Source organism: Danio aesculapii, chromosome 16 (genome assembly GCF_903798145.1).
Source record: "Danio aesculapii chromosome 16, fDanAes4.1, whole genome shotgun sequence".
NCBI classification, from domain to species: domain Eukaryota; kingdom Metazoa; phylum Chordata; class Actinopteri; order Cypriniformes; family Danionidae; genus Danio; species Danio aesculapii.
Genome location: NC_079450.1, coordinates 36,295,869 through 36,308,529, shown reverse-complemented (window position 1 = coordinate 36,308,529; position 12,661 = coordinate 36,295,869). Strand labels below are relative to the sequence as shown.

The 12,661-nt window shown below is 36.5% G+C and overlaps 1 protein-coding gene across 1 annotated transcript in view; it reads left to right on the top strand.

Annotated features, from left to right (window-relative positions):
• The window catches only part of ephb6 (eph receptor B6), a 116,062-nt gene extending 109,097 nt beyond the window's left edge, over nt 1-6,965 (top strand). The window contains exons 17-19 of the mRNA XM_056475285.1: nt 2,508-2,692; nt 2,779-2,934; nt 6,352-6,965. Coding sequence (XP_056331260.1) covers nt 2,508-2,692; nt 2,779-2,934; nt 6,352-6,457 — 447 coding nt within the window. The 3' untranslated portion in view covers nt 6,458-6,965. The remainder of the gene's footprint in view (nt 1-2,507; nt 2,693-2,778; nt 2,935-6,351) is intronic.
• Nucleotides 6,966-12,661: the final 5,696 nt, after the last annotated feature.

Sequence of the window (12,661 nt, the reverse complement as noted above, 5' to 3'; positions counted from 1 at the left end):
TAGTGTAAGAGTGTGACATTAAGAGGATTTTGGTGTATTTTTAAAGAAGTCATTTTCATGACCTCAATCACTGTGTTCAAATAAATAGTAAAACATTGAAGGTCTGTATTTTTTTAGCTGCTTTGATCTTTGAAGTATTTTCTTTATATGGATTTGAAAGAATTATTCGGTTAAAGAGCTCTAAGATGTGAACTTAGCCAACCTGTACTTTGCTGCAAAAATACGTTTGAACTTGAATCACATGAAGCATTATGAACAACACAGTCCAAATGTCTTTTATTCAGCCAAGTACAGCTTGATAGTATTGGATTGAACTCCAATTTACTTTTACACTGCATTCATTTTGTTGGTATGTCAATTGGTATGAACGGAGGGGACGTGTCCCCACCAATATCTACCAATTACTGAAATGTCCCTACCAATAATTTAATCGACTTCAAAATAAAAATATGCTTCGTCAATTCTTAGTAACCTATTTGTGCACAAAGGGTTAAAGTCAAGTTTTTAAAGTCAAGACTGTGCAGTTAATTGATATTCAGTTTTGATTTAGGCCTCTATGATTATGAAAAACGATAATTGGGATAAAACTGTTAAATTGCGTCACACACCTCTCTAAATTTCTCTACATTCATTCCTACTCAAAGCCAGATTGCAGTCATATAAATTGACTTTTGCAGCATGGAACGTGATTAATTAATTTTTATTTTGTATTATTAAGTGTTTATTTTAGTTTATTAAGTACTTTATTCATGTTTTTAAATGCACAAAATTGCGCAATGCGCTTTAGGGTTGTTTGTCCCCACCTATGTCAAGAGCAAATCTATGCCTTTGTAGCATACTCAACAATGTTCAACAATGTGAAAGCATTTCTCCGAAATTTTGCCTGCATTTTGACATTATTAGGGCTGTCGCAATTAATTATCTCTAAGAAATAATTGTTATTATGCAATTAATTGTCTGTTTTGGAGCATTGCCAATTGATTTGCTGTTTTGAGGCCTGGCCAGAAATCTAATCTATGTCCAAAACAACGTGATCTCACACATTTCATGACTTTTTGATTTAGTGGCTAGTTTGTATGATCTCATTCGTACAATTTAGTACAATTTGCTCATCCCCCAAAGATGATTGGGTTAAGGGGTAGGGATTGGGTGCCACGCCTCTTTTTAAAATCGTACATTTTCATACGACTGAGCTCGAATGAATTAGCCACTAAACTGACAAAATGTAAAATAGTTAAGTTTCCTCATGAGATCAGGTTGGTTCAAATATAAACTTATACTTTATGTATATTTTAGTTAATATATCTGTATATGTCAGTTCTTTTTAATTATTAAGTTGCTGCTGTAGCTCATCTGCTTCAAGGTTTAATGTATTCTCTGTTCAGAGATGCTCTACTTGTCCTTTATTGTAACAAGTGTTTATTTGAGTTACAGTTGTCTTTCTATGAGTCTGGTCATTCTGCTCTGACCTCAGCATGCAGAACTCTGGATGTTTTCTGTTTTTCAGAGCATTTTCAGTAAACTTAGAGATGGTTGTGTGTGAAAATCCAGTAGATCAGCAGTTTCTGAACAGCTTTTTAAAAAATCTTACTTAAATATGTTATTTTTTTAATCTTCTACCTTAGTTCCTTCTGTTTTTAAGTTCCCCTTTCCTCCAAATCACTTGTTCATTTTTTTTTTTTTTTGTATTTCTCTCTTATACAATTTCAAAAGTGTTTGGATTTCCCATAGTTTTCAGTCATGTGATTGCCATGAATATCTGGTAAAACATTCATAAAATGTGTCACTGCAAGGACATTAAAAGATCATATTTAGTAAACACCTCATTGATGAGGCATACTATATAAAAGTTTGCAGATGAGCCCAGTTTGAACACAGTAAATGCATTAAAATGATATTTCACTAAAGCCTAAAATCCTGTTATCATTAGTTTCTTCACTTATCACAAACCTAAAGAAAGTTTCTTCTGTTGAACACAAAGGAAGATTTTTAATATTTGAAAGCAGTAACCATTGACTTTCATAGTAGTTGTTTTTCCTTCTATGGATGTCATAAATAGTTTCATTTTTTGGTCACACTTTATTTTGATGGTCCGTTTTTTTTTTTTTTTTTGTTTTTTTTTGTTACATTACATCTACAGGCTAACTAATTCTCATTAGATCATAAGTAGACTGTTGGGGTTAGGGTTAGTGTAAGTTGATGTGTACTTGCTAAGTTTCTTATAGTCAGTTAAATGTCTGTTGAAGGAGTAGTATATACAGACATTAAGCAGACATTCTACTAATACTCAAATGGGCCATTAAAATAAAGTGTTGCCCATTTTCTTGAGTGAACAAAAACTTTAAGGCATATTGAGCATGTTCTTTGCTGTGCTTTTCAGTGATTGGCATCATCAATAAGGTGTACACTAAGTTTGGTTGTTTACTATAAAACTAATCAAAGTAAATGGTGGTCAATGAAGGAAAGCTGGTCATTTGTATAAGTGTGTGTCATCTGTGTTTGTGTAGGTGATGAAGGCAGTGGTGGATCAGTATCGTCTGCCTGCTCCGAACGGCTGTCCTCCAGCTCTTCACTCTCTCATGCTGCAGTGCTGGCAGGCCGACAGACAGGACCGGCCGGGTTTTGACTCTCTCCTGTCATCTCTTGACCGTCTCATTCGACACCCGGCCTCACTGAAGGCCGAGCACAGCCGGTGAGTTACTCAAAACAACATTTACTACTATCTTATTAATAGACAACATTTTGTTTCCGTTTTTTAAACATTTCCATTTCTTTTAGTCCCACACAGCCACTCTTAAGCCCCACCCCTACTGACCTGTCATCAGTGAACACAGTCGGTGATTGGCTGACAGTTTTGAAGATGGACCGCTATAAGGACGCGTTTGAGAGAGCGCAGTACCACAGTCTGGAGAGCGTCAGCATGCTTACAATGCAGTAAGTCCGAAACACTAGTGATGGGAGAAAAGAAGCATTTCAAACCATTGAAACAATTAAACCAAATCAGTCGCAATATGATTCACTTCATTCGAAACACATCATGCTAAGGATAAATGCAACAAAAACTCATGAATTTAAATGGGCTTCTTTTAAGAATACTGCAATTAATTAGTTAAATTAAATTAAATCAATTCATTAAAACTAAAGCCTATCAAATGCCTCATCTATTCATTTATTTATAGATTTATGATATATAAATATTAAGTGTCTGCATAATCAATTTTCAAGGCTTATATTTCTTGTTCTATTGTGAGCTTTGCTAAATAGGGGAGACTATTTCCTAATATTTTTGTTTAAATTTTACAAATGACTGATTTAAAAGTCTACAAACTCGTAAAACTGACAGGTAAAAAACTATTGAACCTGTTCAGCGATTCACCTCTGGGGAGCATGATCAATGTGGATATTATGGAATTACAAAAGTCACCCGCCAGTGCAGAGCCATTGAATTTGTTGCTTCAGTTAAATTTAAGTATTAAATTTGAACAAACAGCAAAAGTAATTTTTTTAATGTGTAACTACACTCTCAGAAATAAAGGTACACGAGCTGTCACTGGGGTGGTACCTTTCCAAAAGGTACAAATTTGTACCTAAAAGGTCCATATTAATACCTCAAGGGTACATATTAGTGCCTAAAAAGTATAAAAGTGTTCCTCTTAAAATTTGAAGGAACTAATATATACTTTTGAGGTAACAACATGGACCCTTCAAGTACAAATGTGTACATTTTGAAAAGGTACCACCCCAGTGACAGCTCGTGTACCTTTATTTCTGAGAGTGTAGAGTAGAGCTTAGATCAGGCCTAAAAAATAAACCCAACCCTAACCAAGCCGGTGCACCTTGTGTACGAGGCCAACCCGGTTCGTCACATTAAGGGTGCTTTCACACTAGCACCTTTGGTCCTCATCCGGATTCGTTTGATGTCAGAGTACGGTACGGTTAGCTAGTGTGAACGTGTCACCTTAACTCGGGTGCACGTCCACGAACCATACCTGAGTCCGCTTGAAAGAGGTGGTCCGGAGTACGGTTCATGCGATCTCTGCTCCGGCTCACTTCTGGTACAAATGCAATGGTACCAAATAACCGAAGTGAACCGCCAACTGTACAACAAACTATTGTTTTTATAATGTTCATTTGTGTGTGTGTGTGTCTGTATTACGTAAGTTACTGTACCTTGGTGACAAGCGGGACTGAGCCAGGGCAATAACAGTAATAATGTCTGCTGGTCTCCTCCAAAAACAGCTTCTGCAGACATCGCATGATGTTCCGAACGTTTATATAATATTTTTGCAGCACATAGAAGCAAGTCACTTTCTGTATGTCTAAAATCAAAAGATTCAGTAAAAGCAGAACGACCCTGATGTGCGGACGTCTTTCCATTTTGGCGCTTTGCTTTTGTGTCCGTCACCTAACAACATCCGTACACACAACAGCAGCTCGATGACACAAGCGTACTGGGTTCAGAAGGAAAAAGATGGTGTAAACACAAACCAACTGAGAAGGTGGCAAGGGGGGAACAATCGAACTTGGGTACGGTCCAGGCAATTGAACCAAGTGTGAAAGGAGCCTAACTGTAATTATGAGCTCGAGCCCAATTTAAACATGACTATTTTTTACGCTGTATATATTTACAGTATATATTTATATGCTGTGGCAACCCCTGATTAATAAAGGCACTAAGCCGAAAAGACAATGAATGAATGAATGAATGAATGAATGAATGAATGAATAATAATTCCTAACATTTATGTAGAGCCTTTTCTGCACACTCAATGCAATTTACACATTTTTGGGGGGGGAATCTCCTCATCCACCACCAGTGTGCAGCATCCACCTGGATGACGTGACGCCAGACCACACACCAATTGATTGGTAACAGAGTGATGAAGCCTATTATGATGTGGGGATGGTTAAACCTCCACTGTTTTTCAAAGGACATCCTGAGATTTTTAACAACTACAGAGAGTCAGGATCTCAGTTTAACATCTCACCTGAGCAGCATAGAGTCTCCATCAATATACTGTGGCATTAGGACCCACACAGACCGCAGGTTGAGCACCCCCTGCTGCTCTCATAAACACCACTTCCGGCAGCAACCTAGCCTTTCCATGTGGTCTCTCATCCAGGTACTGACCAGGCGCAGCCCTGCTTAGCTTCAGTGGGCGACCATGTGAGAGTTGCAGAGAGCTAGCTGCCGGCTTATTGTTATGAATTGTTGACAATTCCAAGATGGCCAATGGCTTGTCCACTAACAATCCAGCATATACATAACACAGGGCCATTGTATTTTTCTTCTTCTTCGTTTTATTTCTGATACAAATGAAATTTCTCATCTCAGTGTAATTTCCTGTATCTTGTAACACTGATAAGTAACATTTTTGGAATTAAATTGGCTAATCAAAATGGCTAATTTTACATCTAGCATTTTAGGCCGTATACTTTGACACAGTTAAATCCTATTTACACACATCATTTGACATTTTCGTTGTTTTCCTTCACACATCAAGTCTCATATTTCATCACTGACATCATTGTTTTGATAAACAAGTGAAGAAAAAACTAGTCACACTGCAAGCTACCAGGTTCCAACTGTTAACATTAGCTACAGTATCTAGATTCAAGAATATCGTGTATTAATCTTCATTTCGGTATCTAATATTTTTTTCAATATTATTTAATGCACCTGAGCTTACAAGATGTAACAGTGTTTTTTTTTTATTACTGTGATAAAAGTGTGATAAAACTGTGATACTGTGATTAATTACTAAATGAATAATTACTGTAATATTGATACTTTATAATAATATTTTTTAATTACTATACTGTTACTATAATTAATATTACTGTTGTTTCTTAGTTATTAGAGTGTTGCCAAAAGTTGTCTTGATGTAAATGTATTAGCTGTGTTACGTGGATTTTTTTAAGTTATTTTTAGGATGTTTGATTAATAGAAAGTCTTATAACGAAGTCATAACAAAAATTACATTTCAAACAGTTAGTTATCTATATCTACCAAAATTAGGTAATAGGATAACAGCAATTTCGGTACTTATTATTAATATTAATTAATATTACACCACACTGAACTGAGCTAAACTGAACTTAAACTCTGAAAACTGAACTGACACTGTTTCAATTTATTATAATCTTCTATGTGAAGCTGCTTTGACACAATCTACATTGTAAAAGCGCTATACAAATAAAGGTGAATTGAATATTTTCATATCAAATCATTTATCTTACACCGTTTCAATCATTTTCAATAGTACTGAATCAATACATTAGAGCAAAACTAGCAGAATAAAGCAGCAACGTGTGAGTGTTGTGAATCTGCTGTTTGTGTTTTTCTCTCAGGGACGTTCAGGCTCTGGGAGTGAATCTGCTCGGTCATCAGCGCAAGATCGTAAACGCAGCTAAACAGCTCAGGACACACCTCACTCAGGGACATGTGGAGGTCTGATGTTTCTCACAGCGGTGCATGCTGGGACATCCCACACGAACACTGGAAAAGAGACGAGGACGACAAGCAGAGCCTTGAGTGAAAAAAGAAGAAGAGTTTCGCTCTGACTTTACTGGCCCATCCGCCCCCACCCTCAACCGTTTGTCTTCCTTATTCTTCTTTGGCTTTTAGGCCCTCGTTCAGTGTCGCACTACCTCTCACTTTCTTGATTCTCAGTTCATTACTTGATGCCATTCAGTATGAACTTGCGCCTTAAGAACACACAAGAAAGCTCCTTCACAATCAGTTGCAAGGACAATCAGAGACTTTAAATGGAAGGAGATTGACTGTTATGTCTTTGCTGACACTCGTGGTCAAGGGCACTAGATGTTTGATTTTTGAACATCCAAACAGCACTCGAATTGGTTGATAAACTGAAAACCCCATAAGAACACTTATCTAAAATAATCTTTCTAATCAGTTTTTTGCCATGTTTTCCAGGAAAAATATCTAAACAATGTATTAAGTGTTAATAGTGTTATTCATTCTTTTTAAATATTGGTTTCAAAAGCAGTGGTTCAGTAAGATTTTTAGCTTTTTTTGTTTTTGTTTTGTGTTTTTAAAACAAAAACATTTTTTTTTTATTATTTATTATTTATCAAAGCTATAACCACCTAAATCACTGATTATTGCCAATACAGAACATTTTCAATCCCCTTTAATTTTCTTGCTATTAAAGTGCAACCTACAGCCCAATTACCATAGCATAATTGTTTTTTTCAAACCATAACCTTTGCTTTTTAAGCATTATATGTGGCAAGTTTCATTGGCCAGGGCAGAGGTAGCCATGTTTTTTAAGAAATGCCACTGCTCTCATAGACAATGCCTAATTTCAAGTAAATTGGACTAACATTTAAGTAGTTTTCGCAAGCCAGGCTCATTCTGAAAACGTACCACTATATACATTTCTGGAGAGCACCAAATATGTCCCAGGAGCTGTTATTTACAATTTTTGCAAATCCATCAGACGCTTTTTGAGATCTCAAATTTCTCTCTTGAGTGCCATTCACGCCTGCTGTTCTCGTGTAAATGCACCAGAGGCTGCTGTCGACTTACTGTCTGAATGACTGAATGACTGACCCCCCCTCATCCTTCCCTAAACCCAACCAATTGTGTTTTCAAAAGCACCACCCACTTCCCTAAACCCAACTGACAGTTTTAAAAAGCAATCCAGAAAAAGAAAAGCCCTCGCCCATATTTTTACCACGTTTTCAGATTTTACCACATTCTCACCGTTATTTACTTGTTTATTTTATTTTTTGGCTTCTGTTTTTTGTTTTATCTGCTTTCTGGAACTGTTCTTTGCTGTTCACGAACCTCATTGCCGTGGTCAACTTCTCACTGTGTCTCAAGTCCGCTGACGTACATGGCGAGCTACTGGACAAACTGGTAGCAGTGGTAAAGCCATCCACATTGAGTTAATCGGTCAGCTCAAAAGCGCAAAAAGGAACGTCGTCATAATGCTCCGTAGCATTCGTTTTAAAGATGAAATACAGCCATACGTACTTCTGGTTACATAATTCGCAATCTCTAGAAATGTATATAGAGCTACATTGTCAGAATGAGCCTATGTTGAGTTTTCATGTGTTTTTTTTTATTGGTCTGTTATAGCGCCACCAAGTGACCAAACTCTCCATTTTATCTACTCACATTGAGCCCTTATACATTTATTCTAAGTCTAGTGAAATTATGTCATTTTGTTGAAGAGCTATAATTTTTTGGACTTTCAGAAAATTGTTTCTTTTTATTATATATATATATATATATATATATATATATATATATATATATATATATATATATAGTCTTACTGCACTGTTTTAGTTTCGATCTAGTAAAAACCTTGGACTAGTTTGCTAAAGTATATTAGAACCAGGCTCATTGGAAATACATGCCTCAACCTACAGTTTTTGCAAGACCTAAAATACATTGCACCAGGTACGTTTTGTTACACATTTCAGATTACAAATCCACTAGAGTGAGCCGTGTACATTTTTGCAAATCTGTAATACATTACTTAAGGTATTTTTAGTTGTATATTTTAGAGACACGTCATAGCTTGTTGTACAGATCACCAAGTGAATGAATAACCTAAATCCTTCCCTAAACCCAACCACTAATGTTTTGAAAGCAAATGTAAGAGAAAAGTGTGCTTTTGTAATTTCAACCCAGGCTCATTCTAAGAACGTAGTCCCGGGGACGTTTCTGGAGACCGCGAAATACGTAGCCGGGGGTACGTACGGCTGCATTTCATTTTTTTAAGCAAACGCTGCGGGGCGGTGTGACGCCGATTGGCCAGTCGCACGGTCAATCATTATGTCATCCAGGCAGACAGGCGGAAGGTCGTTCGACAGCGGCCTCTAGCGGGTTTACGCAAGAACGGCGCGGGAAAAAGCGAACACATTGGCCTCTCGCGGACTCGCGAAAACAAAAACTGCAAAAATACGTACCTCCCGGGACGTATTTCGCGGTCTCCAGAAACGTCCCCAGGACTATGTTCTCAGAATGAGCCTGGGTTGTGTAATTTTCACCTTCATTTCACATTAACTTTGTCTTGTTTTTCCTCTCGTTATTTATTTAGTGTTGTACAAAGAATTGCATGAAAATAATCCGTTATTCATCGATAATATGTCTTTATAACTATCTTTAGTGTGAAAAAGAACAAAATTTGTTGGCTTCTTACAGCCCCGTAAATTTAATTTTACTTAGAAACTGCAGTCAAACGTATATTAAAATAAAGTTTTGAGGTTTTTGTAAAAATGAAGACTAAAACACGTATTTCCAATGAGCCTGTGTTGCGAAAATTTGATATTTGGTTGCTGTAGCGCCACCTTCAGGCCAGTTTGGACAAGCTTTAATGATGTTGTAATCAGAGCAGAACTATTCCTTAACATTAGGAGTCTGTAAAACTAATAATTCGTTAAGTCTGATCACTTAAGTGGCGCAACGGTGATCTTTGAAATTCTTGAAAATAATGATAAAAATACTATGGCATTTTAATATCAGAGTAATTAGTTGTTGTGGTTTTATGGGGGATATTTTTACTGGAAAACAAGACAAAAATAAAGCATCTATTATGAACATATATATTTGCACTCTATGCTACACGTATGGATGTAAAACAAAATCATGGAACGCAGCATTCTTCGGAGAAACTGACAGCAAAGTTCTTGTGTTTTGCGAGTCTCAATCACACACTATCGCCATGGTAGTTCTCCTCTGACCTGTGACGTTCATCATCTCACCTGTGACCATATATTTCACACACGAAAGCACAAGGGTGCGGCTGCGAGCCCGTTTCCCTTCACCCGTCCCAGTGTTTTCCACAGCCCTCCTATGATGTAGCATTGATCACACTGTAATATATGAGCATCGTGAAGTAGCTGTTGCAGTAACTGTGACTATACAATCACTGACTGAAGTGAAAGAGAGAGAGATGTGCTCCTTCTGTAAATATTGTGTGTGTGTGACAGATTTACAGTACGGATGAAACTGTTTGTTTTAGTGCTGCTGAAGTGAATCAAAGTGTGTGAGTGAATTCCTCTGTAAAAAGGGAGGGTTTGATTGAACGGTTGTATTGTTGAATCGGTTTGACTGTACGGTCGTTCACCACTGTTCCACTGCTGTCCAGATTTGTAAAATATATATGATTTTGTTTAACGATGACTACTGAATTTATGTTATCGTCCATTCCATGTACTCATCAAGTTGCTGAGATGTGGTTCTTGTTTACCATAAACAGCACAAAGTCAGCAAAATGGCGCATATCAGACGAAGATCAGCGAGTGTCAGCTTTACCTGGAAGTGGATGAGATTCTCAGTATGATCTGATAGGGGTTATGAATACAAAATTCACACAAGCAACAAGTATTTTCAGAGAAAGCTGATATAATTTGAAGTCATTCGTGCTTGTTATATTTGATAATTATTTCATATTGAAGGATGCATATATACTGAGGCTATAAATGGAGAGTTCACCCAAAAGTGAAACATTTAGTCAGGCTCGAGTAGTTTATTTTTTTAGTCTGATACACACAAAAGAAAATATTCTGAAGAAATCTGAAAACCTGTAACCATTTACTTCTATAATAGGAAAAACAAACACGACAGGGAATGGTTACAGGTTTTCAGCTTTCTTCAAGTTTTGTGTTTGTGTGTGTGTGTGTGTGTTTGTTTACATAGATTATGAGGACACAAATTGTATAATTATATGGGTATGACCTAGTTGTACACTATTAAGGTGGTTTAAGAGGACATGCCTTGTATCCTTGTAATTCAATACGCTTAAAGATCATACTTTCGACTTTCAGAATTTGCCAAAGGTTTCCTGTGAGGGTTGGGTTTAGGGGTGAGGTGAGGTGGGGTAGGGCCATGTATTAAGTGTTTTGTACACCTATAAAATACATTATGCCAGGACTCATCATAAACTATATGTGTGTGGGGGGGTGGAGGGGTACAAAATACATTGTACTAAATACTTACAAATACTTAATTTAGTCTCTCGGTATATCTGGATCCTTCATTGTTTTATTTAGTTGAAAACAAGACGAAACTTTGAATTTTTTTAATTGAATTGATTTTAGAAAAACATTTTTGCACATGTATAAAATACTGAAATGGTGAATAATGCATTCGTTTTTTTAAAGTGGTTGACCAAAAATGACTAACTTTTTTTACATTGTCAAAAAAATTTTGTTTTATTTTAACATTTTGGGCTCTATTTCAACAATCTAGGCACAAAGTCTAAAAGCACATGGCGCAAAAGCATTAAGAGCATCTCCGAATCCACTTTTGCTATTTTAAGGGTGGAAAAATATGGTTTGCACCATGGCGCATGGTCTAACAGGGTTTTGCTTATTGTCTTAATGAGTTATGGGTGTGTTTTGAACTTAATGTGCATTAAACCAATCAGAGTCTCATTTCTCATTCCCCTTAAGAGTCAGTTGCGTCGCATCATGGTGCATTTGCTATTTACATGACGGACTTTGTAAGTGGAAAAACTGAACGCTTCACTAGAGAGAAAACAGTTAAATAGAGCATCTGCAGAGTGAGGATAAAGAACGAGCCTCCTCCATTTGGCCTCTTTGATTTCTCTTTACTTTTACTCTTTACTTTACCTCTTTACTCTTGTGGATACGGAAACTGTGTTGTACGCACTCCGCTGAAGACATTCATTAGCCTACATATTTAATTTAGTTTGTTAAGCGCAAAGATCTACTTCAAAACTATTTCTAAATTCAGTTCTAATTTCCAGCAAAGGGCAGGATGGTGGCACAGTGAGTAGCGCTCTTGCCTCATAATTAATAAAAGGGACTAAGCCAAAAAGAAAATGAATGAATGAATGAATTTCCAGCAAACTAATAAATGAACAATAATAAAGAAGTGTGGTCAAAAAACTGAGTTATATCCAAACACACGCCATATTCTTATGCCCCATATGGTGATGCATACGTCTCCAAAACCCGACAGGTGGACAAATGTAAGCTTGTTTTTATTAAAATAGATATAAATGTGCATATAATAAATAATACTGCTAATAATAATAACAACATTATACAAATGCAAATTGTGATGAATGAACTGAAAAAAGCCCCCTGAGATGGAGAAGGCATGGAGACAGTGTTTTTTTTAGTTATCTGGAAAATACTAATTTTTATGACATTTTATTTTTAATCCTTTAATTTTTTTCAAATGTTAAGATATTTGTGTATTGCTGTACATCATGTGTGTATTAAGCAATGTGTAAGCAACTGGACCCACATAGGCGCACAACTAACATGCTCTGCACTGGATTTAGACCTGCTTTTAGATGGTCAGTGTCACAGCCTATTTCTGTTCCTCAAAATAACAACGTGCCAACGAAGCGCCTTAACACACCTCCTTTTTAGACCAGCACACCCATGAGTCCACAAAGTGGTGCAAATGGATTTGCAATTTAAACAACATGGTGCAAAACGTAAAAAGTAGGTTTGCACTGGTCTGAAACTAGCAACAAATCGCACCAAACACATCTTGCGCCTAATTGTGCCAGATGTATGACAGGGCCCTTAAAGTTTGTTTTTAATAAAAAAAAGGACTATATTGTTTACACAAAAACGTATAGCAGCAAAGCTATAAATTAAATTAAAATAAAATTATGATAGTAATAATATTAAGTAAATAAAT